At 39.9% G+C, this 25,646-nt stretch overlaps 2 protein-coding genes across 5 annotated transcripts; both read right to left on the bottom strand.

The window, feature by feature from the left end:
* Positions 1–251: 251 nt before the first annotated feature.
* lin7c (lin-7 homolog C (C. elegans)) lies at positions 252–8,089 on the bottom strand. The gene is made up of 5 exons (XM_034116426.1): positions 7,892–8,089; positions 5,983–6,101; positions 5,726–5,797; positions 5,126–5,335; positions 252–4,377 (listed from the first exon to the last, which is right to left on the bottom strand). Exons 1-5 carry the CDS (start codon positions 7,926–7,928, stop codon positions 4,210–4,212), a joined length of 606 nt encoding a protein of 201 aa, XP_033972317.1. The 5' UTR covers positions 7,929–8,089; the 3' UTR covers positions 252–4,209.
* A 2,686-nt stretch (positions 8,090–10,775) lies between these two features.
* bdnf (brain-derived neurotrophic factor) lies at positions 10,776–24,759 on the bottom strand. 4 transcript variants are annotated; one of them, XM_034116730.1, is made up of 2 exons: positions 24,713–24,759; positions 10,776–12,160 (listed from the first exon to the last, which is right to left on the bottom strand). In XM_034116730.1, the coding sequence occupies exon 2, from the start codon at positions 12,137–12,139 to the stop codon at positions 11,330–11,332; it is 810 nt and encodes a 269-aa protein (XP_033972621.1). In that variant the 5' UTR covers positions 12,140–12,160; positions 24,713–24,759; the 3' UTR covers positions 10,776–11,329. The 4 variants fall into 4 exon arrangements, with proteins under 4 accessions (XP_033972621.1, XP_033972620.1, XP_033972622.1 ...); XM_034116729.1 differs by lacking the exon at positions 24,713–24,759 and adding an exon at positions 24,093–24,187; XM_034116731.1 differs by lacking the exon at positions 24,713–24,759 and adding an exon at positions 23,776–23,834.
* Positions 24,760–25,646: the final 887 nt, after the last annotated feature.

The raw sequence follows: 25,646 nt of genomic DNA, 5'->3' as shown, positions 1-25,646 counted from the left end.
GGATGTGATCATTGTAGGACATATTTTGAATATTTTATGGGCGATTGTCTTATTTGCTGTCAAAGAATGTGGTGTGTTAACAAAATGTTGGGAGCAAAACAATAATTATTATTGCATATTGCAATCTTTGACCCTCAACCCCCTTTTCTGACACTGGATGGGATCACATGTCCTCTTTGACTGCCTTTGGAGGTTGTTTGTGATTTATTGTGCCTAAAACTAAAATAGATGCAGAAAGACCTTCAGAGACATATATTTAAGCACTGTTTATTAAGCCTCTAGTCCAACTATTATGTGTTCTACATCACAACATTTTACATTCCACATCAATGTAACAGTAAATTATGTAATAAACCAGAACACAAAATAACACAACACAGTCTACAGGTAATAATCCTAAACAAGCACTGGCTAAAATATTTCAAAACATTATCAAAGTTTTCACAAATGTTTGCAAGTTTGGTCTTGGTACTAGAAAGAAAATATAAATCAGTTGAGATCTCCGGAGAGACGTGCTGATGTAGGACTGTCTGTACGTTCATACAGTACGAGCAGATCTCAGACCTGCATCAGCGCTGCCGCTCAGAGGCGCTTCACTGATATGGCCCTGGTACACATTCAAAATGGAAGTACCAATTATTCCCGGTATTTGTTTTTTTTAGGAAAATCCCTTATAAAATTGAGAAAAATATCAAAAGAAAACTATTATAAAAAATACTCTATTGACCATTCCAATATAAAGACAATGAAAACAGGTAGAAAGTTGAAGGGTAATTCACAAAATGTTGCAACCGAGTTAGACGATGGTCAGTGACATTCAGTGGAGCGTGTGCAATATCAATACCAAGTCTCATTACATTTTTTCCTGATTTTACTATTCATGTGTGCAAGCAGGGAATCTAGCAAGCAGAGTTTGATAAAACACAATTAAGGAACAATCTATACATTATATTAAGACATCTCAACTTTTATGTACACCCCAACTCTTGTGCTAAATGTTCTGCCTCAAAACAAACATATGCTCTCAGTAGCCTATGGAATGGTCTATTGCTAACCAAATGTTCACATAAGCCTATCCTTCTACATGTATCCTCCTGACAATCAATATTTAGATAGCAAGGCTAATATCGCATGGACAACTTCACTGCAATGTCTTGGTGGTGATGAACATGTTACAATAACATTGTTAACGTCTCATTAGATTATGTAACACCAACGTATCAAAGTGTAGCGTGTCCAAACTCAGACATTTGTCCACACAGACTTAAAGCAGTAATTTCCAATAACATTCTGCAGTAAAATGACAATTATTTTGCACCGTACAAAGTTTTTAAAGGACCTTGCATAGATAATTGGCTTTGCATTCAGTTTTTGCAGTACTGTGTGTTTGTATTGTTTTATACTTTGTCCAAAATTCATATTTTTTCATAAGGAGCAATGCATTATACGGATCATAGCCACAGATGAGCCCAAGCTCATCATGTATTGTCACTTTTGCTTATATTTAAGTAACATATCATTAAGCGAAGAGGATCCCACAGGTAAAGCTGACATGTATAGGAACAGCAGACTTTGATTAGAAATGGACGGTTATAATGGATTTATGTAGAAACTGTGACAAAGTAAGAAGCTAAAGAACACTTTGTTTGATCTAAATGTACTTAAACCATATTCTTCAAGCAAAACAATATGACTATTCTATATAAAAGAGAACCCAGGACTGCAGCACTCTTGATGAGTTGTTCATAATTTGATTGAGTCATTTATGCCGGAGCTGCTATATATTTGTTTGTTAAGAGATGGTGGATAAAATAACAAAAACACAAAACGAAAAAGCAACCTTAAACCAAAAGCAGCTACACAGACAACCGGTCACCTAAACACTGTGGGGCAATAAGTTGTGTTGATCATGAAGCAAACAGATCTTCATTTTACACTGCACTGCATTTAAAGGGAATTGATTCCTGAAGAATGGTTCAACTTCAGAGGACAGTTACAACACCGTTCACAAAATCCCTAAAGCTGCACTGAAGGGAAAATGTGTTTGTTGATTTATCCACCATCCAACCTAACTGGACATCAGTTAGATACAAAATGTCTGCTATTCACTATTACTACCTTCCTGCCTCAATGATGACTCAGCAGAAGCATAGCCTTTTCAGCCAAAGCTTAGTTTACATAATGCGATATAAATGTAACTGCAGCTACCATGGAAAAACGTTTTGTGAATAAATCTCCAAAATAAAATGTATTATTGGGTTATTTTGGATACTATGGATAATTTAACAGATATTTACTTTCCCACCATTGTTTGAATAATACAATATTTTAAATACAAGCATGACCTGAAGACTTGTTTGATTGACATATTGCATGTAGACAAGGGTTCATATTCCACATCTTGAGAATGAATATCTCTACAGTTAACCATGCATTGCGAAAACACTTTAAAACTATAACAACAAAGTGTTGTAAACATAAGCATTCCTCCATCAGTATATTCTGGTTTGATGACATTAGCCTGCTCAAAACCACATATTAGAACAAACCCGACAGTGTGGCAGTATTCAGTAACAAAGTGTTGTCATTATCAAACTTAATTCAGCATTTTGTTTGGTTTGTATTTAACAAATAGAGTACATGGGAGCCCCTAACAAGTTGGCTTTAATGGAGCATGATTGTTAGTTATGATAACAGATAAAATAATGAAAATATTCATAAATAAAACTGTATTTAAATGTCTGGGATTACTCGTGTACTTGAATCGAATGCATGATCATTAAAGTAAAGTTATTTACATGTTAACAGGTTTCTATAGATCCTATCGCAGCACTGGTGTCATATTTCTCTATAAAGCCAAAAGCCTTTAAAGTTGTCAATGGCTACCAGGATAAAAAAAAAAGTTCAACTGAAGTAAATGACACACCTTTGACACACACATGCTAGAGATTGTTTAAGACAATAACTGAAAAACACACCGATGCAGCAGGTTTACAGCTTTATCGCCCAACAACTGTGTAAAGTCTGAATACGAAGTAGCTATTTATCAGACATAATAACCACATCTGCCATTTCATTCATCAACAGAAAGATGAAAGCTCACATTAGGCATTATTATGACAGAAAGATTGCTTGATATTAAAAACATCCTATTTTTCCTCATTTAGAATTATCACTTTTTTTGTTCTTCTTCCCGACAAAGATCAAAGAAAAATGTGAAGTGACTGACTTCCTGTACTACCCGGCAAATAAGAAAACATGACTTACAGTACATTCCTGATTTCTGTCAAGGCAAATGAATCATCTCATGTCATGCTGACGGCAAGATGTTTGCTTATGAAGGTTATTACTTTAATAAAAGTAAAAATGTGAGTCTCTGTGGCGGCAGGAATTTAGTTCAAAAGTTGCAGAGACCCCATTACATCACTTACAGTACCTGCTGAGCTTTTTATAATGTGGTATGATGTTAGAAAACTACAAAAGCTAAGCCCAGAGATAATCCATCATTTTTGTTCAGAAGTCTCCTTTCAGTGGTTCCCCTTGATATCCAACTTAAAACCATCAATTCAAACCGTTATCAGCCTCTCTTTAGTTTAGTACATGCCTGCAAAGCAGCAACACAAATAAAACTGCACCTTATTTTAAAGTTAAAAGGGTTTTAAACATGGTTATCATATATTGAAATGAAATCATCTTTGATAATAACAGATGCGAAGCATGTAGTAATTCCTGCCACAAGCATTTAATTAGCAGTACTTGACTTTAAACCACTAAGAAGAAGAATATAACGGTGAACACAGTACATAAGATAGATGTGTTTGCCCTGAGGCACTTGGTAGTGGCTTTGATAAAATAATTAAAAACACTACCTTTCCAGTCAAAGGATTTGTGTAGTTGGTATAAGCACTCAAAGTGGCATTCAAATTGACATTCAAAGATAATGCACACGTGTGAGTGACCCCCTACACTGACAATCATTTTAGTGTTCGTCTAGAGTCGTAGTGTCAAGTGGAACTATGGAGAATATTAAAAATGCTACAGAAAAAGGTAGAAGCACAATATACCGTGTGTGTAAGTAGGAACTAAAACAAAGTGGGGATGTGATGGTTACGCTTTTTGGGCTCATGGAGATAATAAAGAGACCAGAACATAGGGCCAGAAGGCTCGACGAGGAGAGACATGGGAGCTGGGCATCAACACGGAGACATTCTACTGGGGGTAGTTGTTCTGTTGCCGGCGCTTCGCCGACCTCATTTTCTCAAAGCGTGACTCCATTTCCTCGAGGACTTTGGGGGTGTACCTTACCACCAGCTTCACTGTGCCCTGAGCGGCTTTGAGGAGTTCCACAGCTTTCTCATGGTGCTCCCCTTCCACACTCTGGAAGAAACACAGAAACCCTCTGTTAGTATTATCACAGAGAGGCATAAAAACTGCAGTAAAGTCTACAGTTTTATGGGGTTATAATCTAAAAACTGTGGGTACTTTTTACAAGGTATGTCAACCTTTGGGAGAAACAATAACATCAGTACTTTAGTTATTTGAGGGAATATAATTCCAACATAAGGTTTCTGCAGCACAGTTCCACCTCCCATATAAAAGTTTGTAATTTGGACATTTTAATGGAGAGAACCAACTGAGCAATAAACAAAATTACTTGTATGATTATATTTGGCTGATCCTGGTATTTACAATTAAGTAAAATTGCTGAATGCTGCGGTTAATGTGGAAGAGCTGTTAAGGTTACATACATTCACTTTTTCACAACAAAACACCTTCCCTGTATTCTTGAAGCTTTATAATTGTGTTAAATGTATTTTCCTTCCCCATAAAACATTTAAATGCCAATTTTCTGAAGAATTTTAAACCTACTTTGTTTATATCCATATTTGGTTGCAAGCCATCTTTTCTCTTAGCTTTGTTGACACATGGTTACACTTAACGGCTACAATTCTGAGAACAATCAGCTGTGATCAGTGGATAAGCTAAAAAATAAAAGAAATAATCGGCAAGACTGAGTATGCCTTGCCTACAACAAGCTGAGTTTGATAAAACATCCGCAGAAGAGTGTGTCAGGCTTAACCTTCACATTTAACCTCCTAGAGTAGATGCAGTGAATTGAACGTACCACCCCGTTGACAGAGAGTAGCTGGTCGCCTCTCTTCAGGCCTCCGTGTCGGTCAGCGATGCCTCCTGGGATGATCCGTGAGATGTATATTGGTGAGTTTTGCTCCTTTCCACCCATTATGTTGAAACCTAGGCCTTCTTCAGTCTTGGGCAGTTCCACAACACGCGGATGAGAGTGCCCCTCACTTGCTGCGAAGGCTGCCACAGTAGCCTAGAAATAAAAACAGTGGTTTTGTTTAACCTTTGAGTGAGCACCCTTTAAGGAGCAAAATGTCTTCATTTAAGATAAGCAGAAGATGTATTTATTTTTATTCCACACATGGCAGTTATTTTAAAACAAAACATGTACACTTATACTGTTTTTTTTTTTTATAGCGCATGGTGGAAAGGAGCAGGGAGAAGAAAATCTTACAAAAAAATAAATGAAATAACCATTAAAAAGTAAAATAAAAGCAATATTCTTTCAGTCACAGTTGCTTACAAATACTGAAACATAAAACCAGAACACAATCAAAAGTCAACTTCATACTGTCTAAACATGCTTTCTTTATACATTTTCTTAAACATAAAAAGATGTGTATTAGATTTGACTTGGGCCTACCTTAGCAGTGGCGTTGGCCCTGACCTCAGGACTGCTGTTGATGTCCACCGTTTCATACACATGTTCGTAAACCTGAAGACATTGTTGGACAGTATTTCGTCACATCCCAGCAACAGCTGCCCACATTTCCAAAAGGTGAAGAGAAACAGATCCAACCAAACCCTCTTTTTTAAACTCAGAAGTTCAAAGTAAACTAATGCCATTTCAAAGTTTTAAGTTCAAAGTGTTTAAGAAATAAGAAAAACAAAGTATCTCACTTCTCTGACAGCATTACAGAATTCACTTTGTAAGACCCTCTGCAGCGCCTGCAGCTTCTGGGGCGGCACCTCCCCGGTCCTCTGGAGCTTATCCAGCAGTTCAACAGCACGGTTAATATCTGTCAACAAGAACACACACACATCCATCAAGGTTTCAGAAATATCTGCAAATGGAGACGATGATTAACTCCTCTGCAAATGTCAAAACTCAATCTGTTCAATTGAATCGTGGAAGAAAAGAAACAATGAATAGGTTAGAAATTGCTTTTACAAATCAATAAATGTCTAAAATGTTTCATTCATTTCCGTCAATTAACCCGTTTTAAATTAGTCTGAGATTGAGTTTGTAAGAACTTACACCACTGTTTACTTACCATCAATGAAACTATGAGACCGAATTATATGCTGCACCTTCATTATTTCAATGCCAGAATATCTTTAACAATTAATCTTTAATTATCTGCCACCTCACACATGGGGGCAAACATTATCAGCTGCTCTTTCAAAATAAATTACCAACCAGTTGAAATGACATCATCATGAACAAAAACAAGTGTGAGCCGTTTTTCCTCCGTTACTCTGTTTTAATGTTTATATATATAGTTTATCTTGTCCTATTTAAATAGCCAATGTAAGGAAGAGTCATTATTATCCTCAGTTAAGCTGGTTGTTGGTTATTGTTATACATTATTTCTCCTTTTAAACCCTTAAACTAATAATGTAAAATGTAAAAAAAGTACTACATTTGCAATTTACCATGAAGAAATGTTTGGGGTGTTTTTGCAATTATTTATTCATTGTGATTTCTTTGGAAGTATAAACAAGTTGAAACAGTTAGAAAAAGACGGTCTCCAATGTGAAAAACTAAATAATTTCAAAATATATTAAATCAAAGTCATTTTTCTCCTGCCACTGTTGTCTGTGCTAATGCAATTGATTTTGACTCCATTCAGCTTCCTCCAACATATTATATCACATATACACTTCAGCCTTTATCAACATTACACGTGTGAGGGCTTGTGGAAATAAAAACCACGGTGTATTAGCATTTAGATACATGGAAGACTAAGGGGTCCATAGACATATCAAGTACACAGAGAAGATATAACAGGATCATAGGCATCCATCAGACTTCCTTTTCTTTGTTTTACTACCCACCCCCCACAACTTCTATGGAGGGATGTATATGTCATACAATGTACCAACTCATCTCATATTGTACTTATTAAAGATGAAGGGTTTAAACCAAATAATATTCTTAAAAACATTGTATACCTTTTGTAAGGGTGGATAAACATTCCAAATACCTTTTATCTCAATTCCCCTTTTGTATGGCGTGCAGTCTAATTGTATTATAGTTTATCCGTACATAGTGTGCAGAAAAAGTACAGTGTGTATTTCTGTCTGTTTGTGAGTGTAGTGGTTAATATGTATTGAACGAAATCACTAAGACAATTAATATAGTAAAGACAAAAGGAGAACTATGGTTGAAAAAAGTATGTAAAATACATATGTATTCCTGCTCATCCTGCTTATGATGATTAAACTGGTGCAAAATAGCTTATGAATCCTCAATGATGCTAAAAAACGGAGAGCTTTTATCAAACAAGCTACTTATCACTGTTACCATTAATAACAGCTAGTTAGCATGTGCGCTAAGTAAAACAGTGTAGCCTTAAACCGATGGTTAGTTCAGCTCAGTGCATCGGATGTACACAAAGAGGCAAATTCACAAGCATTGGCTATCAGCAATACATTTTTAACGCAAAGTCAGCCAACTAAACACGAGAGTATGCTGTCAATAACAATCACCAGCTCAGTGCGGCTAACGCTAGCTAAGCTAGGTTAATGCCTCCATAGATCACAACAAATATTTCTGAGCTAACGCTAGCTAGCCAATTTACTTTACCTCTTTCCAACCGCACGGGCTCCCCAAGCGATGCCATCTTCAGATTAGTGTTTTTTTATGTCAGGTAGATATTGTGTTAAACGATAGATATGGAAAACTAAATATGGTAATCCTGGCTAACGTTACGTGCGTTTAGCCGAGACGCTAAATCAGATTAGCCAAGTTAGCCGGCTAGGCTAGCTGCCAGTGTCATGGTGCGTTCAGGTAATGCTCGTAAAGTTGGTAAACAGACGGAAATCATTACTTTGTGTTCTTTAATACATCAATGGTTGTATTCCATAGTTGGCACTAAACGATTCATCAATCGTAATTAAGTATTGATGTAATACTCTGTGTACCCATTTCACTGTTTAATATGTCATACTTTTTGTTATATTACAATATCACCCATGGCTTTGTGAAATGGACAATGGGAGTTATTTATATCCTTACACTTTTAGTGCCTTGAGTTAAATCCTACTCTGGATACTAGTCTAGAGGGACAGTTTTAACTTAAAAGTATTATTTGGTTTGTGTAATTGTGTGTACTCTTGATACAGGACATGCATGGTTGTTGTCCTTTGGTGTCTTGCATAAGGCCGCTGTTGGTCTCATTGCCCAGGATTCAGAAACAAAGGGAGTAAAGGTGCGTACTGTGATCCCATAGCCTATCCCTATTTAACAAAAATACAATAAGCAAACATCCTTATTTTAGTGCATCATTCATTTAGCAGCTGTGCTGCACCTTTACATGAATGCTCACATCTCAAGGGATTGTTACATAATGTGCTGTGTTGTGGTGACAAGGGACCATCCGGAAGATTCTTTGGATTTTTGCTGACACTTGGGAGGAATGTCCTCTCTGCTGCCCTCTGCTGGTTTACTGGAGCACATCTTGAGACTACAGCACATAAGCATGTAAAACAACTGCAAGCATGATTCACCTCTGACCACACCCCGGTTGGTGATGACACACAGCTTATGAAATACACCTAATGTGACATCACTGATCGGGGTGTGGTCAAAGAAACAACACACTTGAAAGTGACCCCCATTTAGTGGATCAGCAGTATGCATTGTACTTAAAAATGTAAAAGGCCTATTGTTATGTTATTTTTCTTCTAATTATTGTTTTATCTAAGCTTTCACCACAGCTCTGGGTCAAATACATCTTACATGTAAGATATATTCACAAGGATGATTTATGATCACAAAAGACAATGGGCTTTATTCTGACTCAAAGACAAATGGCATTTTCAGAGTCACTTTATTACGTTAATGACTGTGTGATCATTGGATGGCAGTTTTCTAAACCCTGAGGCTCCTACTCATGATAGAGAGCAGTTCACAATGCCTTATCTAAACTGCATAACAAAATGTTTGATTTATTGTCCTGTATGCTGAGAATGTGTTTGTGCTCAGACACGTTGTTTGAATTGTACATTATTGCAATTCTATTCTAAAGTGGATTACCTCCAAAAACAACTGCCTACTGCTTGTCTTCCTGTAGACAAATAGAATACCTTAGTTTATATTGACTTGGTTTGTGAGGCCATGACACACACCTAAATGTATTTTATTGGGAGATTCATGAAAATGGACACAAGTATATACTTATCATCTTTCTCAGTGTAGACTCTCTACTTGTTCTAAGCTGGAGGATAAGAAAAGTTACTCACAGTATCTTCATCAGCCTCCTCTGGAGGATCCAAGGAAGTAGCACATCTTTTTTCTCGGTTTAGAAAAAGTATTTCTTTTTTCAGCCATTTGTTTTCCAAATCTCAAAATGACAGATCTGGATCTCTTCCGAGGTCACACTCACCTTTAGGTTGACAACATAGGAATGAAATGAGCATCAAATGTGACACGAATATAATCGGTAAAGCTTTGTATCTGCTTTTTTATAGTGTCTTCTCTTTCGGAAGTATGGCATATTATGGGTAATTGTGGCATTGGTTCATGATATTAAGATGCAAAAGTGCAACCCTTAACTATGTTAAGAGACAAGCAAGGAGTTGTCACTTTTTAATGCTCACTATGAAGAATTATAATCTGCTGCAGGGAAGGCTGTTATGAGGCTTCAGTAATCTTTTAACCCAGATACGAAACCAGGATTTTCCTCCTGCTCACAGTCAATGAACAGCTGCATACAATCTGTGATGATTGTTCTTTTGTAGAAGATTTAAAATGGGATTACCATGCTCTGCTGAGAAAATGTTGGGTGGGTGTATATTTTAGTGTAAACAAATGTACGTGTGGGTTAATGCATCAGTGTCAAACTCAGCCTAATTGTACTAGTCTACACTTGTTATGCTAAGTTCTTATAATTGTGAAATATTACATATCGAGATGAGTCAATCTCTTAAATCCTCTGTATGAATACCAAAGTATTAAATGACACAATGTAAGTTTGTAATGTGCAGGTTTGGGAGCAGGAAGTGGCTCAGGAGGATTTTTCCACTGTAAAATATACAGTGTTTCCACCCAAAACACTACATATTACCCAATGTATTGACTCCTCAACTTTTTTTCTTGCAGCCTCTGATATGTATTTAGTATCCTGGTCATAGGTAATTTGGTGTTAGTGTGTGTGCACATGTATGTGTGTGCCGGCCTTCCTCCCCGCCTGCCTGCCTGTCATAGTGAAGTTGATCCTGCCTGGAAATGCACTGTTGAAACTTTATCGACATTGATTTTGTTTTTCAGTTGCCTATAGTCATTTTTATTTCTTCAAATATTTCAGTTTAATATTGCAAACAACTTCACAACATACAAAATGAATAATATTAACCCAGAAACATGTCAATGAATAGATTTTATATATATATACATACATATATATTTATATGTATATATAAATATATATATATAATAGTTTTTTTATATATCTTTTCCTCTGGTGGGGATAAAAAAATAAACAGCAAAGCTTTGACAACAGCACCTTGACATAGTATGTATTTCCAACATTACCTTGAGAAGTTTAGAACAGTAAACAGATAAATTACTTGAGAGGAAAATTGTTTTCTGCTGAATATGTAAACAAAATGTTTTTTGGTCAGCATCATATCCTTTTTTGTAAGTGTCAATTCACAATTGAAGCAGCATGCAAGCTTTTGAAGATGGAACTGTCCTCTCTCATTCCTTGCCTGTTTTTTTCCTTCATTTTCTAATTCTTGGCAACGTAAACAAATCACAATGTCTTGAGGGATGTGATATAGTAATTTAAACTGGGCGCAAATGACTGATCAGATTTTTTTTAATTGTTTACAAGGTCATGAATATGTTCAATAAATAGACTGTAGTATCACTTTTACTGTATAAACTTCATCTTTTTTTACATGCAGTCCATAAAATTTTCATTTGACGGAATAATTTACCCTGTTATGTATATATACAAATAGATATTTTCTCTTTATTCTCTTTTTTAAACTCTTCAATAAAATCTATACATTTTATACACTATCTCCCTCTTTTAATGGTCAATGTGCATACACATGAAGTGTCTATCCTTATAAACCGCCAGCCAATCTTCTTTTTGCTATCCATGGTAAGCGCTCGCACGTAGGACTGGGTTGTCCTGCATTGGGAATTATAATGCCGCTTGTCTATTCCTCTGCATCCCTCCTTTGTGTACCCCATGGGGTTGCATTTGGTCTCATAAAAGTATTGCTTCAGTTGGCCATTGGGGACAGGGACCTTTTCCATGACGGTAACTGTCTGCCCAGACATGTCTATTGCCGTCTTTTTATCCACAGCTGTCACCCACTGGCTAATACTGTCACATACACTGAGCTCTCCGCGCCGTGAGGGATCGGAGTGTCGCCGCACCCTCATGGACATATTAGCGGCATCCAGATAGTTTTTGTATTCCTCCAGAAGAAAGAGCAACGGCGGCTCCAAAGGCACTTGGTTGCTGATCATCACCCGCGAGTCGTACAGGTCGACGTCCTTGGTCTCTGTGGTGACCATGGAGGACGGGCCCCCTCCTCCCTGGCTCTTATCAGGCCCCTGTGCCAGCTTTGCCGCCTCTCCCTCCACTTCCAGCAGCTCCTCTATCACCTGCTCAAACGTGTCTGTGAGTGAGGGCAGTTCCCCGCGCTGGCCCGGCCCCCCATCACTCTGAGGAGTCCCATGGCCTCGTACGGCCGTCGCAGCAGCGCCCAAGTAGCCCTCCGTCCGATGGCCCCGCATGCCCGGGACGTCTCTCAGGGGCGCAGCTCTCATGCAACTGAAGTATGAAATAACCATAGTAAGGAACAGGATGGTCATCACTCTTCTAACCTGGTGGAACTGGAGGGGTAAGAAAGAGAAACAAGAGGGGAGGAAGGGGAAGAGAGAACAAGACTGTTATTCAAAGAGCATTTTCAATGAAGCTAGCTTATTCTTGATCCATAATGCACCATGTTTATTTATACCCTCTACCGTTTCTTTGAAAGCCAAAAAGAGAACCAGTAGTATTTTTGAATAATCAAAATTAAAACCAATATTGGCGCTGTGTTGTCACTGTTTTCCAATTGTTTGCAAACTAACATCTCTCTGTTCCTATGTGAGGTCTGGCTTGTATTTGTATTTGTTGGCAGTCACACAATCTGTGCTGAGCTTCAAATATATTGCTTAACACAAAAGATAAGATCACACAAATAGATGTCACTACATTCTTGCAGGCTTGTTATTATTTATGAGCTGTTTTTAACTGGTGTGTTAAACTGTGCAGTGTGTTTCTAGAGCGTGCGAGGAGGTGTAGTTTTATAATGGACTCGTTTTATATCTGTCATTCATCCCTCACTGCCTGGATGATGTGTTGTACTGTCAGTTTTGAAAGCTCAGACCCACATCTATCCATTTTACACTTTATAAAAGGACATATCGCATTTGCATATTCTTAAACTGTATGTTTATTAGAGCAGGTGTTTAAATGTTTAATAAAGTAAACATCAAATGTACAGGTGGCCAATAATGGATGCATGATTGCCTTCTACCATGTGATGGTCAATTGTAAACTGGGACTAATTTCCGAAAGGCTCTGCGTGTGTTTACATAAGGATATGCGTTTGTTTGCTTTGTTTGTTTGAAGAGCTCATGCATTATCTTCTATTATCTGACTATGACATTACCCCGGTAACGAAATCATTATTATCAACCTTCAGGGGAACTTCAAACATAGGCAGCACTTACTGACTGATTGAGAGGGACAAGCTGTGTTTGTGTCAGCTATGACAAACACCACTGCTGAAGTATTATTTTTCCTTTTAGAAACTGTGTGCTGTAAGGCAGGTATGCTACTTAACCTCACAGTCACGTAAGGGAATCAGGAGTTTGTTGAGGGTCACTGTTTGTTTTCTGCAGGTGGACGGTGAGAGCACTGCAGGATGAACTAACAGGATGTCATGAGGAAACTGAATGACAGAAAGATGTTTCATCCTCCCTGCACTGCGAAGTACCGATCTCGAACAACTCACAAGATAAGCAAATCACTGCTAAGAGGGGGGGGTATTTCCGCCAGGTGTAGCGGAAATACTGAACACACATTGCTCGAGCATATACATCCCTTACCTTTGAGAAGCTCAAATACTCACAGCAAATCAATGAATTGGTGGACATCCAACAGCCCGAGATATAAAAGCAACCATAATGAAAAGAAAATCTAGATCTTGCTTTCCACAGGGGCTCATTTAAAAATAGCCTGACCGAGGCTTTGACTGCACTCTGCATGTCCCAACTTGATACTGGAAAACACGGCGCGCAAACACACTCAGGACGGACACGAGGACGTGAACAGTGAGGGAGGAGCAGAAACCCCACCTTAAAAGCATTTGTTTCACTCTTAATTGGTATCAGGGGCCGTGGCTGCAATTAACCAACAGCACTGTGACTGCCATAGAGATATCCCGTCTATAAATAGATGTGCTGGGAGTCTCACAGTCTAGATTCAGAATATCACATCCTTCTTCTTAATGAGCCACTCATTCCCTGAGCTCAGTGACGTGCAGCTCCAGAGTGTGTGAGTGTATGTTAGCGGGAGGGCATGGGGAGGGGCTGGCTTGTATGTGTTTGCAGGGAGATGGGGGTATTTTTCCTCTCACCAATTAAAACAACAATGAGAACAAAGCCAGGAATAAGGGGATAATTACCTATACTTCATTAAATACCACCAACAAAAGTCTATATATCAAACTTATTAACCCTTCAGTATTGTTATGGCTTTGGTTCAAATAACAAGAATTGTCTGTGAGGCTTCCCAGCAAAGAAAATGATGTAGGTTTACGGGATCAAGGCCAGTCACGAGCTTTATGTGTAGGATGCATTTAGGCTGATATTATTATCAGCATCACGCTCAAATGGCTCCACTTCCACATGACGGAAATGAAAGCAGAGGGCTGATTACTGTTAGGCGTCAAACTTCATGCTGGAAATGGTGCAGACGAAGAGTGCTGCATCTTCCGTAACAGACCACAGGGGTAATATTGCAGTAGCAGGGGGTGGAGAGAGTGCCAGCGTCATTTCGCAGCATAACAACCACAGATGACGTCCTTTCCAGGTCTCCATAGGGGAGAGAATGGAGGGGAGGAGGTTGCTGGGGGTAATGCCACTCAACAGTGTGCAATTGCATGCTGTTCCCCCGGGTATCCTCACACCGGGAACAACAAATGATTTTATTTCTATCTCTGTGATTTCCTGTTTCCATCAGGACAATCAATATGGCTTATGCTCTCAATCAACATCCTGTTAAAATGTGATAAAGGCAATGAATCATTTAATTGCTGTGGGACTGGCGGAGAATCTCTGGCTTATATCTACTAGAGGCTAAATGTGACAACTGATTGGTTTGCTCTTGTTTTATACATCTAGTGAAGGAACATTTTATGTGCACTGCTGGATTTCACAGTTAATGAAAAAGCGGCTTGCGAGTTAACACAATGAGCATGAATAATAAAGCGAGGGAGGAACCGCATACTGAGGAATGTTTGGAATAAAATGTACTTTTTAGAGAAGCCTCTAGACCAGCTAAGCGACTGGTTTGATTGTTAAAAAGCAAGCTTTTGCTACTGTTTGAACAATTACTTTCAAAATGAAATGTAGATTGATACAACTAATTGAGCTGTGTATCATAATACATTAAGAGGCATGGCTTTCCAAGTATGACAGTTATTTTAAACAAAAAAGTAGATCATAAAGATGAGGAAAGATAAAGCCTGCAATAACACGCCTTTATTCAAGACAACACGCCTAGAGCATGAAACACCCAGAACAATAGGAGCAGGTGAGTGTGTGGACTCTGTCTACTGTTGGCTTTGACGTCTCTTGATGACCACCTGTTTATCTGCTTTGAGAGCGTGGCTGTATGGTGGGGATATGTAACTTACCCTCACTTTTATTCTTTGCGCCAGGTGGGGATTAAAGTGATAAATGCCTGCTTTGACAGATGCTGAGAAGTTGCTCTAAAGCATGAAAGAACTAGAATAGCTAGTGTTATTACACATTCAGTAATGTTGCCTCCCTGCAAATGTCAGCACACTTTATGGCTTCATCTTTATCAACAGCCTTAATGATATATAAGGAACTGTTAGAAAGGAATATCAACAATCTAACAGCAGTGATGATAGAGGGAACATGTGCCAACTCAATTCGAATGGAAAGGTATGACCTATAGCAATATTTGTTCTCTACCGCTACCACGGCTCCCCTGTGGGCATTCATCTTTGTTCAATTCCTCAAGAACCGTGTCGGGTTGGAGCTATTTACCTAGCAACATGTTTTGTCATGTTCAACATGTACGGTGCACAATGCCGCAAATGTTCGGAAGAAAAACATTGCACGTGATATCAACACTTCTATCGGAGAGGACCCCTTGTGTGCCACAATGCAGCACTTAAAGAAAAGGCAATTAGAGTAGCCTGCAGTAATGGCTGACACATGTGCAAGCTTGCTTTCCTTGAGATCTGTTTTCAATCTGACACAGTTTCAGAGCATGTTAAGTAATAGATGAGCATCACTAAGGGATTATACCTGGCCTCCTGGCCAACCCCGGCCACTGCCACAGACAGCCGGCATTCAAATAGCTGCTGAGTGATCTGGGCTATCCAAATGAGTCTTTGCTTCCCTCCCACAATGCATGTGACAGTGGGCAATAGATGGACTACAGCAGCAACACAATATGTTAAAAACCCTAACTGAAGTTACATAATGGATGACTTAAGGATGACAATTATAACGAGAACAATTCCCTTAAACCTTCAATTACCAACTTTAAAACTTAACCACTGAAATAACCAACAGACTTGTAGCTCAAATTCACAACGCTGCAATTCAACATTCTGTACACTGGGTGGCGTATGAGACCGTGTAATAATAACAGCTCCTTCTTTTTTCTCCCTTTCTCCACCTTCCTCCCATCTGTATCTCCCTCCCTCATGTGAAATGCGCGATAGATAGATAGATCACAGTGTATTCAACTTATGTTGTGCATAATAGTAAACAAACTTCTCTCTTATATGCTATGTAGTCACATCTCTGACATTTTGTCATAATATGCTTATTATATATATATATATATATATATATATATATATATATATATATATATATATATATATATATATATATATATATAACACGCCAATAATTGACCATTGAACCATCATATAACCAGCCCGTGTGTTGTGCTATGTTCCAGATATGTTCACACGGAGCTGTCAAGAAGGAGCCAGCTTTCCACCACTCTATAAATGGAACTTTATCATCCTGGCTAGTAATTTGAAGTTATTCAAAGCGAGCACACAACACCAAGAAATAGATCCAAGCGTGTATGTTGGCCGACGTCGCTGGGCGTTCAGGTCTCGGGTTTCCTATAAAGTCTTAATGAGTTCATCAAAGTTCCCCCCCCCCTTCCAAAACAACCATACAAAAACTGTCTGGAGTTTTTTTGATGTGCGTGTTCACAGCGCAGGGTCTGATAATATAATACAGACTAACACCCTGAACAAAGAGTTTATTGAGTTATTTATGAGCAGAAAGTTGCCGTCAAATTTTCAAACGTGGCCGATTTCATACATAGGCGCGCTGCTGGACTCTTTCCACTTAGCTTATACGAGATATACTAATAACACGCCATATTTGCTCAGGCTACTCCAATAATGAAACCACAGTCGTTTTTCTTCGTCTCGAGATTACATCTGCTGAGCTCGTGCTCTCCACTGGAAACCCAATCAACATAATAACTCCGTTTTTTATTAATGAACGAGAGGATAAGGTTACACATATCCCCTCTCGGGCTGCGGCGCTGTCTGTGCAGGATAACCGGACTTGATCGAGCTACTTTTAGACCCCCCCACCCCTCCCTATCTCCTACCTCCACCTCCCCAACACACACACACACGCGCACGCGCACGCACACGCACGCACACCTCTGTCTTTTTCTCAAGCAGCATCAAACAAAGCCAAAGTGCTTAAAACAACTTATCGAAAAACAAACACATACCTTTTACTGCCCAGTCGTAAAACAGACCATTCAACAGGACAGTAGTGTCATCTGGGATGTGTTGGACAACTCCCTAAGTAGGCTAATTTACTTTAGCGATATTTTTCCCTCTCTGTACTCTCCCGACAAGCTTCAGGATATCTCTTCAGCTTTGGAGCAAATAGATTAAATTATTGATGGTGGAAATTGCATGGATGAGGTAATGCACTCCCATGGCTGCACGGCTCCTTTGGAGATGGTCGGAAAGTGAAGTTGTCGCATGCTGAAACGCCGCAGCAGCAGCAGCACCACGGGATGAGAGACCTCTGGAGCTGAAATGAGGAGCCTCTTTGCAACTACAGTAACTTTACTACACAATGACGCTGCAACATGTGACCTGCCGCTGGCTGACTGGTCGCCGCCAAACTCCTGTTTAAACAGCCCCGAGGCGGAACTATTAATGCGCTTTCAGCGTGCATTATGTGCTTTTGTTTGTCCGCATACCATGCAGCTCGCATCCACACTATAATCTCTGGCAATATATTAAACACAAGGGAAGACTCTCCTCTTCCGTATTTCGCTCACTGAGGTCAGAGAGATGGCGTGCTTCTGAAGGTTTTGCGTAACAACCCGTCTCACAAAGTCGTGATGCATTGTGTGCCATTTACAGATGGCCTATTTGTGTAAAATTAGATATTCAGAGAATTTAAAAATAAACATTTCCTGAACCGCGAGGAGGCAATATAATGTAGAATATATGCTTAAAAAAGAAGGCACCTACTTGTGAACGTCCACCAATCCATTTTAAGCAGCCTACATCCTTTTATAGCCAAAGAAGCTCAATATATGCCTAAAGTCTGATTCATTTCTGTTATATATAAATCCCTGAATATCAGCTTAGAGGAGGCTTATAAATGTGATGCTGTAAAACGTAAGAGGTGTTAAAACATGTGGATGGCAATGGAGGCTAACAAAGATGTGAACTTACTGAAAACAATTCTGCTTCTCCTTGCTTTCTGAGCCATCTCCATAACAGATGGACGACTCCCCTGCAAGTGCTCTGCAGTGTAGTAACCAGCTTTCACAGGTTATTATTACCAAATGTGGGCTAAACAAACACGTTAAAATTGTATACATAGAGCTCGCTCAGAGAATTAAACTTCAATGCTTGATACACTATTTCCACTCATCTGGAACAAATGGGAACAAGTCATTCCCTTTGTAATGCAGAACTCAAATAAAAATGTCAGTGGAGCCACAACCTTTCAATGGGTGATGAACGCTTGGAAACTCCACCTCTGATGAATACAAGAGTGAGCATAATGGGGAAATAGCAGCTCATTATCCTTGTGACTTGGCCCTGGTCCAGTGTAAAGATTTATTGTGATGCGTTTGCTATATTGCCATCATGATTCTTCCCTACACGAGCTTATGAGCTAGAGAGCTCTTGTTTGGCATGTAGCAGTATGGGAGTGGATGCTCACACCTGCTTAATGAGTCACTCCCACCTCCAACACACCCGGGGACATGCCAAGATAGATATAGCCCTCCCCGAAGGCTCACAGGAGGTGAGGGCAAACTCTGGATGACAAAGAGTTGCATCAGCAATCACTGAGCGACATGACTCCAAAGAGGATAAAAAAAAAAGTGCACACTGCACAAGGGGGCTGTTCCAAACAAGTAATTCATAAATAAATCACTTGGCATCTCATTAGAAGAGCAAAAACAACAACATGGTCTCTCTCATTTCTGCTAATACAACACAACTGAAGCCGGCGTATCAAGAGAAGTGCTTTGGCTTACATGAGAGGACTGCATTTCTGAATGAAGTGAATAACATGTCTAATAGCTGAGAGCAAACAGACATTGTGAGCAGTGTTAGGGATGTGTTTGCCTCATCTGATTAAGGGTCCAACTGCAGATTGACAGCAGAAGGTCTGTATAAGGCCACAAGAAGTCTTCTGAAAACTGCAAAACCACTATTTCATTGGAGCTGAGGCAGAAGCCCTCTTAAGATTTAAGTTTTCTCTGCAGGAACATGATTGAAACTATCTGTCACATTGGGAAGAGACACATTTCTACATGTTTTAATTACGCCATTCATGGCCCAACATTCACAGAAACAGTCTCCCCTCACATCTTCCCCGCTCAGAACCTTTCGCCTGTTTGTGCAGCAGAAAGAAGAAACAACCACAGGAGCTGACAACACGACACACTTGTATAACCTTTCAAGGCTTCTCTTGCCAAATGCAGCATGATGCTGACAGGTCCGCACTGCCGAAAGCTTCACTTAACAAGTAGAATTATGCCTCCTTGTGCAAGAGAGGAACTGTGTTACACGGACAAAATGACATTTTGTAAAATGTCATTTTCACCAGGGATAAAGGAAGACGGTGAGGGTATTTTGATCAAAGTGAAATTGCATTCCCCCTTGGAGCGAACACGTCAACTGAGAAAACATTTTGTATGAGGTTGGATGACGTCAAACGAGGCGAGGGTGAGCTGGAGAACAGTGGAGAAAAATCTAGACTGGTAAACAGGTAAAGCCATGCAGGCCTTTAATAATCACATGCAGCCGTGAGGAGTTAATTCTCATCCCTCCTGTGTTGACAATAACCTTTATTGTAATCATCAGGCAGACGCAGAGGACCAAGCTCCACATCCTCTCCTCACATCCTCATACAGCTGAGACATTATTTCTATAGTGGCACAGACTGCAGATCACTCCATAGCCTATTAAGCTCCTCTCTGTCTCTGTCTGTCTCTTTTCTTGGCTTATGCCTCCCTCCTCCCTCCTCCCTCCCTGCTCTTCCTCCCCTCCACCTCCCAAATCCAATACCACCACAGCATCAATAACCTTTGCATGGTTCACTGCTGAATGAAAACACACTTATCAGGAGACAAAATTACTTGGAAATGCTAAAGTATTCTCTCCAAGAACTCATAAAGCATTTTGCTACACAAATGAGACTGTTAGAGAACTAAAGCAATGGCTTGAATATGCATTCTGATTGCTTTAACCATATGCAACAATAGATACTTATTTGTACTTAATGGACATAACATAAATGTGTCCCTTATTAACATGCTAATAATCCACCTTTAAGTTATTTCCAACCCCAATTTTAGTCCATTTGACATACAGAAAATGCAAATATATAAAGCCTTTGTTTTATTATTTCAAGAAGTTGCTCGGATTCAGTGATGTGATGCATGTTCAGACACACTTGGATGGTTTGCCGGCATGATCGAACATTCACACACACATGCACCATCATCATCATCATGAACCCTTGCAGTCCCGCAGTGGTCCGGCATATACAATGTATTTTACAGTAAGAGAAACAACCATCCACTGTGTATTAATAACTTGTCGTGGGCTCCATCGCTGTAAAATAACAATCACGCCACTGTGACGAATAACTGATAATTAAAGGTTCGGAATAAAAGGCTCGTGCTAGAACTTGTTTAAACACGCCTGTTAATTGGATGAAAGTGTTAGTGATGAAGATGATGGTGGTGACTAAAGCATTTGCAGCAGCGACGGCGGCGGCGGGCGATGTAGCCCACATTTACATAATGATTAAGATGATTAATTTTTTCGCTCTAAATATATCGTGACGCCCGCCTAGCCGTGGGTCGAGATTTCCGCCATCTATAGCCAGAATTAATCAATAGCCTATTTATAATTAATATCAGACATCAGCTCAGATAAATGGACAAGTTGTTACATTTCATGAATGAAAACGTAGTGGCAAGCTCTGGCAAGCACAATAAAAAAAACGAGTTTTATTAAAGGGACACTGCTATTAATAATATTAAAAGAACACTGAAACATCCTGTATTGAATACCAGATTTAACCAAATCCCTTTAGCTTCCAAAGTGCACGAATTGATCGCCACGGAAAAAACGACACACAAAGGCCAACATTAACATTAGGAAAAAGCAAAGAACACATTATGAGACAATCTAGTATAATGTTAGTTTTAATCCTTGTTTCTGCTAAATGCATGTATTTATTCGTCGTTAAATAAATAGGCCTACCGAAAGAATGTCATCTGATTTTTGCAATGAAACCTACCATCAGGTTTGTTATTGACGCCCACCCCAACTCTGCAGAGCTGAGAGTGCAGAGAGAGAGAGAGAGACAGAGAGACGGAGAGACGGAGAGAGAGAGGGGAGATTCTCGGTAAAGATAACACACGCGGAGACGCACGCACACAGTGGCGAGCGCACGCAGGCGCACGCCCGCACACAAACACACGCAGCCCCATTTATGGACTGATCCGCTGACGTACATTGCAGAAAAGTGCTATAAAAAAACCTTCATACATACAAAGTGTGTCGTGCCACCCCACAGACCCCTCCTAACCCGCCTCCGCTCATCCCTCCTCCTCCACCCAACACGCCCACGCCCACACCATAATCCCACGTCTCAGTAGAAAAAGATAACAATATTAAAAATACTGCTACATGGCCAGAAAATAGTAATTCTGCGAGAAAATAGATTATATTTATAAACAAAATACACCCGAAAAAGATTGCTGCAATAAAAATAATCCAACTCTCTCGTGGCTTTTGTGTATAAAAGGCCAAGTATGTATTTAAAGCATCACCATTTCCCTGATGTTATATAAACTAAAATGTGTATCGTTTCGTTGGATTAATTCATGATTGATCATTATTTGTGCAATAAAAACGTTTGTGGTATTGATGATCCGGAAACGTTGCTGTTTTTTTTGCGACACAGCCTTTATTAAAAAGGAGTGTTTTTATGAATGTCGGGCAGCCTAATAAGTATTATGATCTATTTTGGTTTCACTGTCATATAAATTGAGGAGTAATAGGCTATAATTTGCAGTAACCGATCTGCGCGCATTACATTGGTGGGTGACAATTACCGAAAACGCCAGCGGAGAAGTCTCGTAATTCGAATACAATTAGGAATTTACTGAATATGCTACATTCGTTTTGGTATAGGCTATTTATTTAAAATGCAGACTGCAAGAAGAGCCGTGATTAAAACAGGACTGCCAGTGGGCGTTGGGGCTTTTCTCTTCTCTTGCAGTTGTTTTGCCATGCAATTGCTCCGTCTTGGATCAGAAATCTTAAATCTTTGACCAGAGGAAAAAAAAGAAGACGAGATAGGGAGAGGGAGAGAGAGGAAATAGACAATATCCACCGCTTCTGCATCGGTGCGAGACGATTTTTTAGGCTACAAATTCTCCAGGAGAGCAGATAAATAAAATCCCAGAGCGGTTTAGTGTGATGATCATCTAAATCTAACAGCCCCACGTGATGTGGTTTTACGCGTGCCTTAATTTGGAATAAAAAAAGAAAGATAAATACAAATCGATGCCTCCCGAGCAATTGCAAGCCATTTTATCTCTCTCCATCACATTCAGCCATAACATCTGTCAGTGGATGCTCTCTGACCACGCCCATATTTATTGTAATTTTACACAGGAAATAATGGAACAATTTGTATACTGTAAAGGAGACTCGCTTTGGCAGAACCCGGCGAATTACACGAGTCATAGCTATTAAGAATTGATTCATCTTTTTTATTCATTCGCAGCCAGCGTTTGACAGGTCGACACAGAGCCGTGTATGGACAAAAGAGGGGGGTAGGGTAGCAGGTGAAGTGAAAAGCACCTTATGAATGAAACCGTGGAGCGGTCGTAGTAAAAACACAAGTGATTTGATGGCGATGACGGGAGGGGGGGCGACGGAGGGAGGGGGGTGGAGGGGTAAAGAGTAGGGCTATTTTTGGTCGATAACAAAATCCAGAGGGTTTGACATCAAGACAAAACATGAATGCAGCAGACCAAACAAGAAAAAATAAGCACACAAATAGATAGATAGAGAGATAGATAGACAGACAGACAGACAGATAGCTAGATAGATGGATAGATAGATAGATAGATAAAGTGGTGGAGGTTTTTCTTGACATTTGTATGATATGCACCAGCATCTGTACTCGTGCAGGCAAGGATCACTGCAGCGTCTTAAGTCCCATATTGGGAGCATGATTAGGCACAACGCAACGATTACGCAAATTGTGTTGCAGCAGCCAGTGTTCGGAAACTCCAAAAAAAAAAAAAGAGAAAAGAAAAAAGAAAACCGCTTGAAAAAGCACTGTTTGAAGCACGAAACCGAGTCCCAATTTAAACGCTACACATGAATCAAAGTCCATATGAATGTACACGCAACAATCCTCTATAAATTGTACTTGTATAAAGGAAAATGTTCTACGAGATATTGGTCACCTGGATCGCATTTCTATTCGGAGTTATTTCGGTCACTGATGCCCACATTTCACACACTGCCAAGACGAAGACTGCATGCTGTAGTTTTAGAGCCGAAGTTGATTTGAGAAAAGCCAGAAGAAGCCCGATAAGACGAAAGGAACAAAAGAGTTACATGAAAACAATGGATTGCTCTTACCTTTACAAGGGCTGACAACCACTATGTGCGTGGTTAGATCTCCGCGACCAAGACTTGCATGTCCCAAAGTTTAACGCAGTGTGGGGGGGCTTATAGGTACCGAGAATGTGGTGTGCAAAAGACCAGACGACCTAACATTTCAACTTTCACAATGCTCTACAAAAATCATATCCTATAGCACAGAATCTTTTAGTGGCAAGCGCTTTTTTTCTGTTTCCTGTTTTTTTAAATTATATATAAATATCCTTTTTTTCCTCCTTTTAGAATCCCGTTTATTTTCCGTTTACAGACCACAGGCTCCCACAGAATAAGCTTACCAAAAGTTGAAAAAACAATCCCAGGTTTGGCAAAGGGGGGCTGGGGAAAGAGAGAAAGAGAGTTGGCGTCCACTCGGCGGTTTAGTCCATGCACGACTCCGGTGCCTCTGTCCAACGTGCTGAAAGCATAACACAGCCAGGGTAACTATGAGGGGCCACGAAAAAATATATATACTTTTGTTTGAGTGCCCACTTTAAACTGCTTTTTTACTGTGCTGCTTCCCCGCGTCTTGTCACGTGTATCCCCCCCCTTGCCAAACCAGTCCTGTTAATATTTGATCACATGTTGGTCGGACATTTCCTTACAGATAACAGCACCTATATCACAAACGCCGGTTCAATTCAGTGAACAGTTGCCTTAAAAAAAGGCTCCACTCTCACGCCAAATGGCCACGCTGATACTGAGCCCTATTGTTCTTAATGTCATGTTTATGGCAGGTGTCACAGGTAAGTGGCACATGTTGCTTTTTTTTAAGCATGGGCAACGCAAGAAAAGAACATAGGCTACTACATGCATAAAATATTAAGAGTGCACTGCCAACACACAGCCCTCCAAGACTAGTCTCCAGCCTACATCACATCCACACATTGCGCGCAGACACAATGTAATATTTCCTTACCTCTCTCAGTGTACCGGCATATCCCGAGCCGAAGAAATGCCACACAATCTTTTTCTCACACAAGCTTTGTCAACATCAGCCTCATCAGACATGGGTCTCGATACTGAGTTTCTCAAGTAGCCTCTGAGTCCAACCCTTCCAGCAATGCGTTGCCAGACTAAATAGCAAGCACGACTATTTACTGGTAATCATCCTTTATATGCTGTGTGTTTCCATTGCTACTTACCATTTTCCCCTACGCTGTCCTGGAGATAGAAGTGTCTTAATATCCACTCACTCCAACAGATGCTGGTAGGTAATGTGTCTTGTTTGAAGTCATCATATGAGAACTTCTGCTGTGCTCAGTAGATCGCCCACCACTTCGCTGACTTATGAATCTAATAACCCTTTGCAATGTCGGCGTGCTTAAACTCTCTTAGGCAACACCTTGGTGGCTCTACAGTTAAGACAAATATCAACAAGCCTGGGTTGTCAGAAAAGCTTGTACAGATATACGTAACACCCTCGCCCGGACAACGCCATTAGGGGTCTTACGTGATTTAAATAAGCGACGGCAATCCAAGTTTATGGGGATACCAGTTCCCGACTGATCGCTCGTTCACTGCCTCATATCTTTAAATCCGCATCGAGAAACAACGATAGACACATACAAACTTCTGACACATATCCATATTCACGTGTTTGTGTTATAGACTGTTAACTCCCTATTTGGCGAAGGGCCATATAGGCCTGTTACGCACACGCACAACTGGTCATTTAGATGTTTCTAACACGGACGATGTACAGCCAGTTCGCTTTTACAAAACAATATCACATTTTTAGCGCCACTGTGCCTGCTGTCAAGTTGTTGAGGAACTTGTTGCTGCTGCACCCCCTGCGCTTTTTTTTGTTTTGTTGGCGGACCAAACACTCACATATATACTTACATTGTCAA

The sequence above is a fragment of the Trematomus bernacchii genome, unplaced genomic scaffold, assembly GCF_902827165.1.
Source record: "Trematomus bernacchii unplaced genomic scaffold, fTreBer1.1, whole genome shotgun sequence".
NCBI lineage: Eukaryota > Metazoa > Chordata > Actinopteri > Perciformes > Nototheniidae > Trematomus > Trematomus bernacchii.
This window is presented reverse-complemented; position numbering and strand designations above follow the sequence as displayed.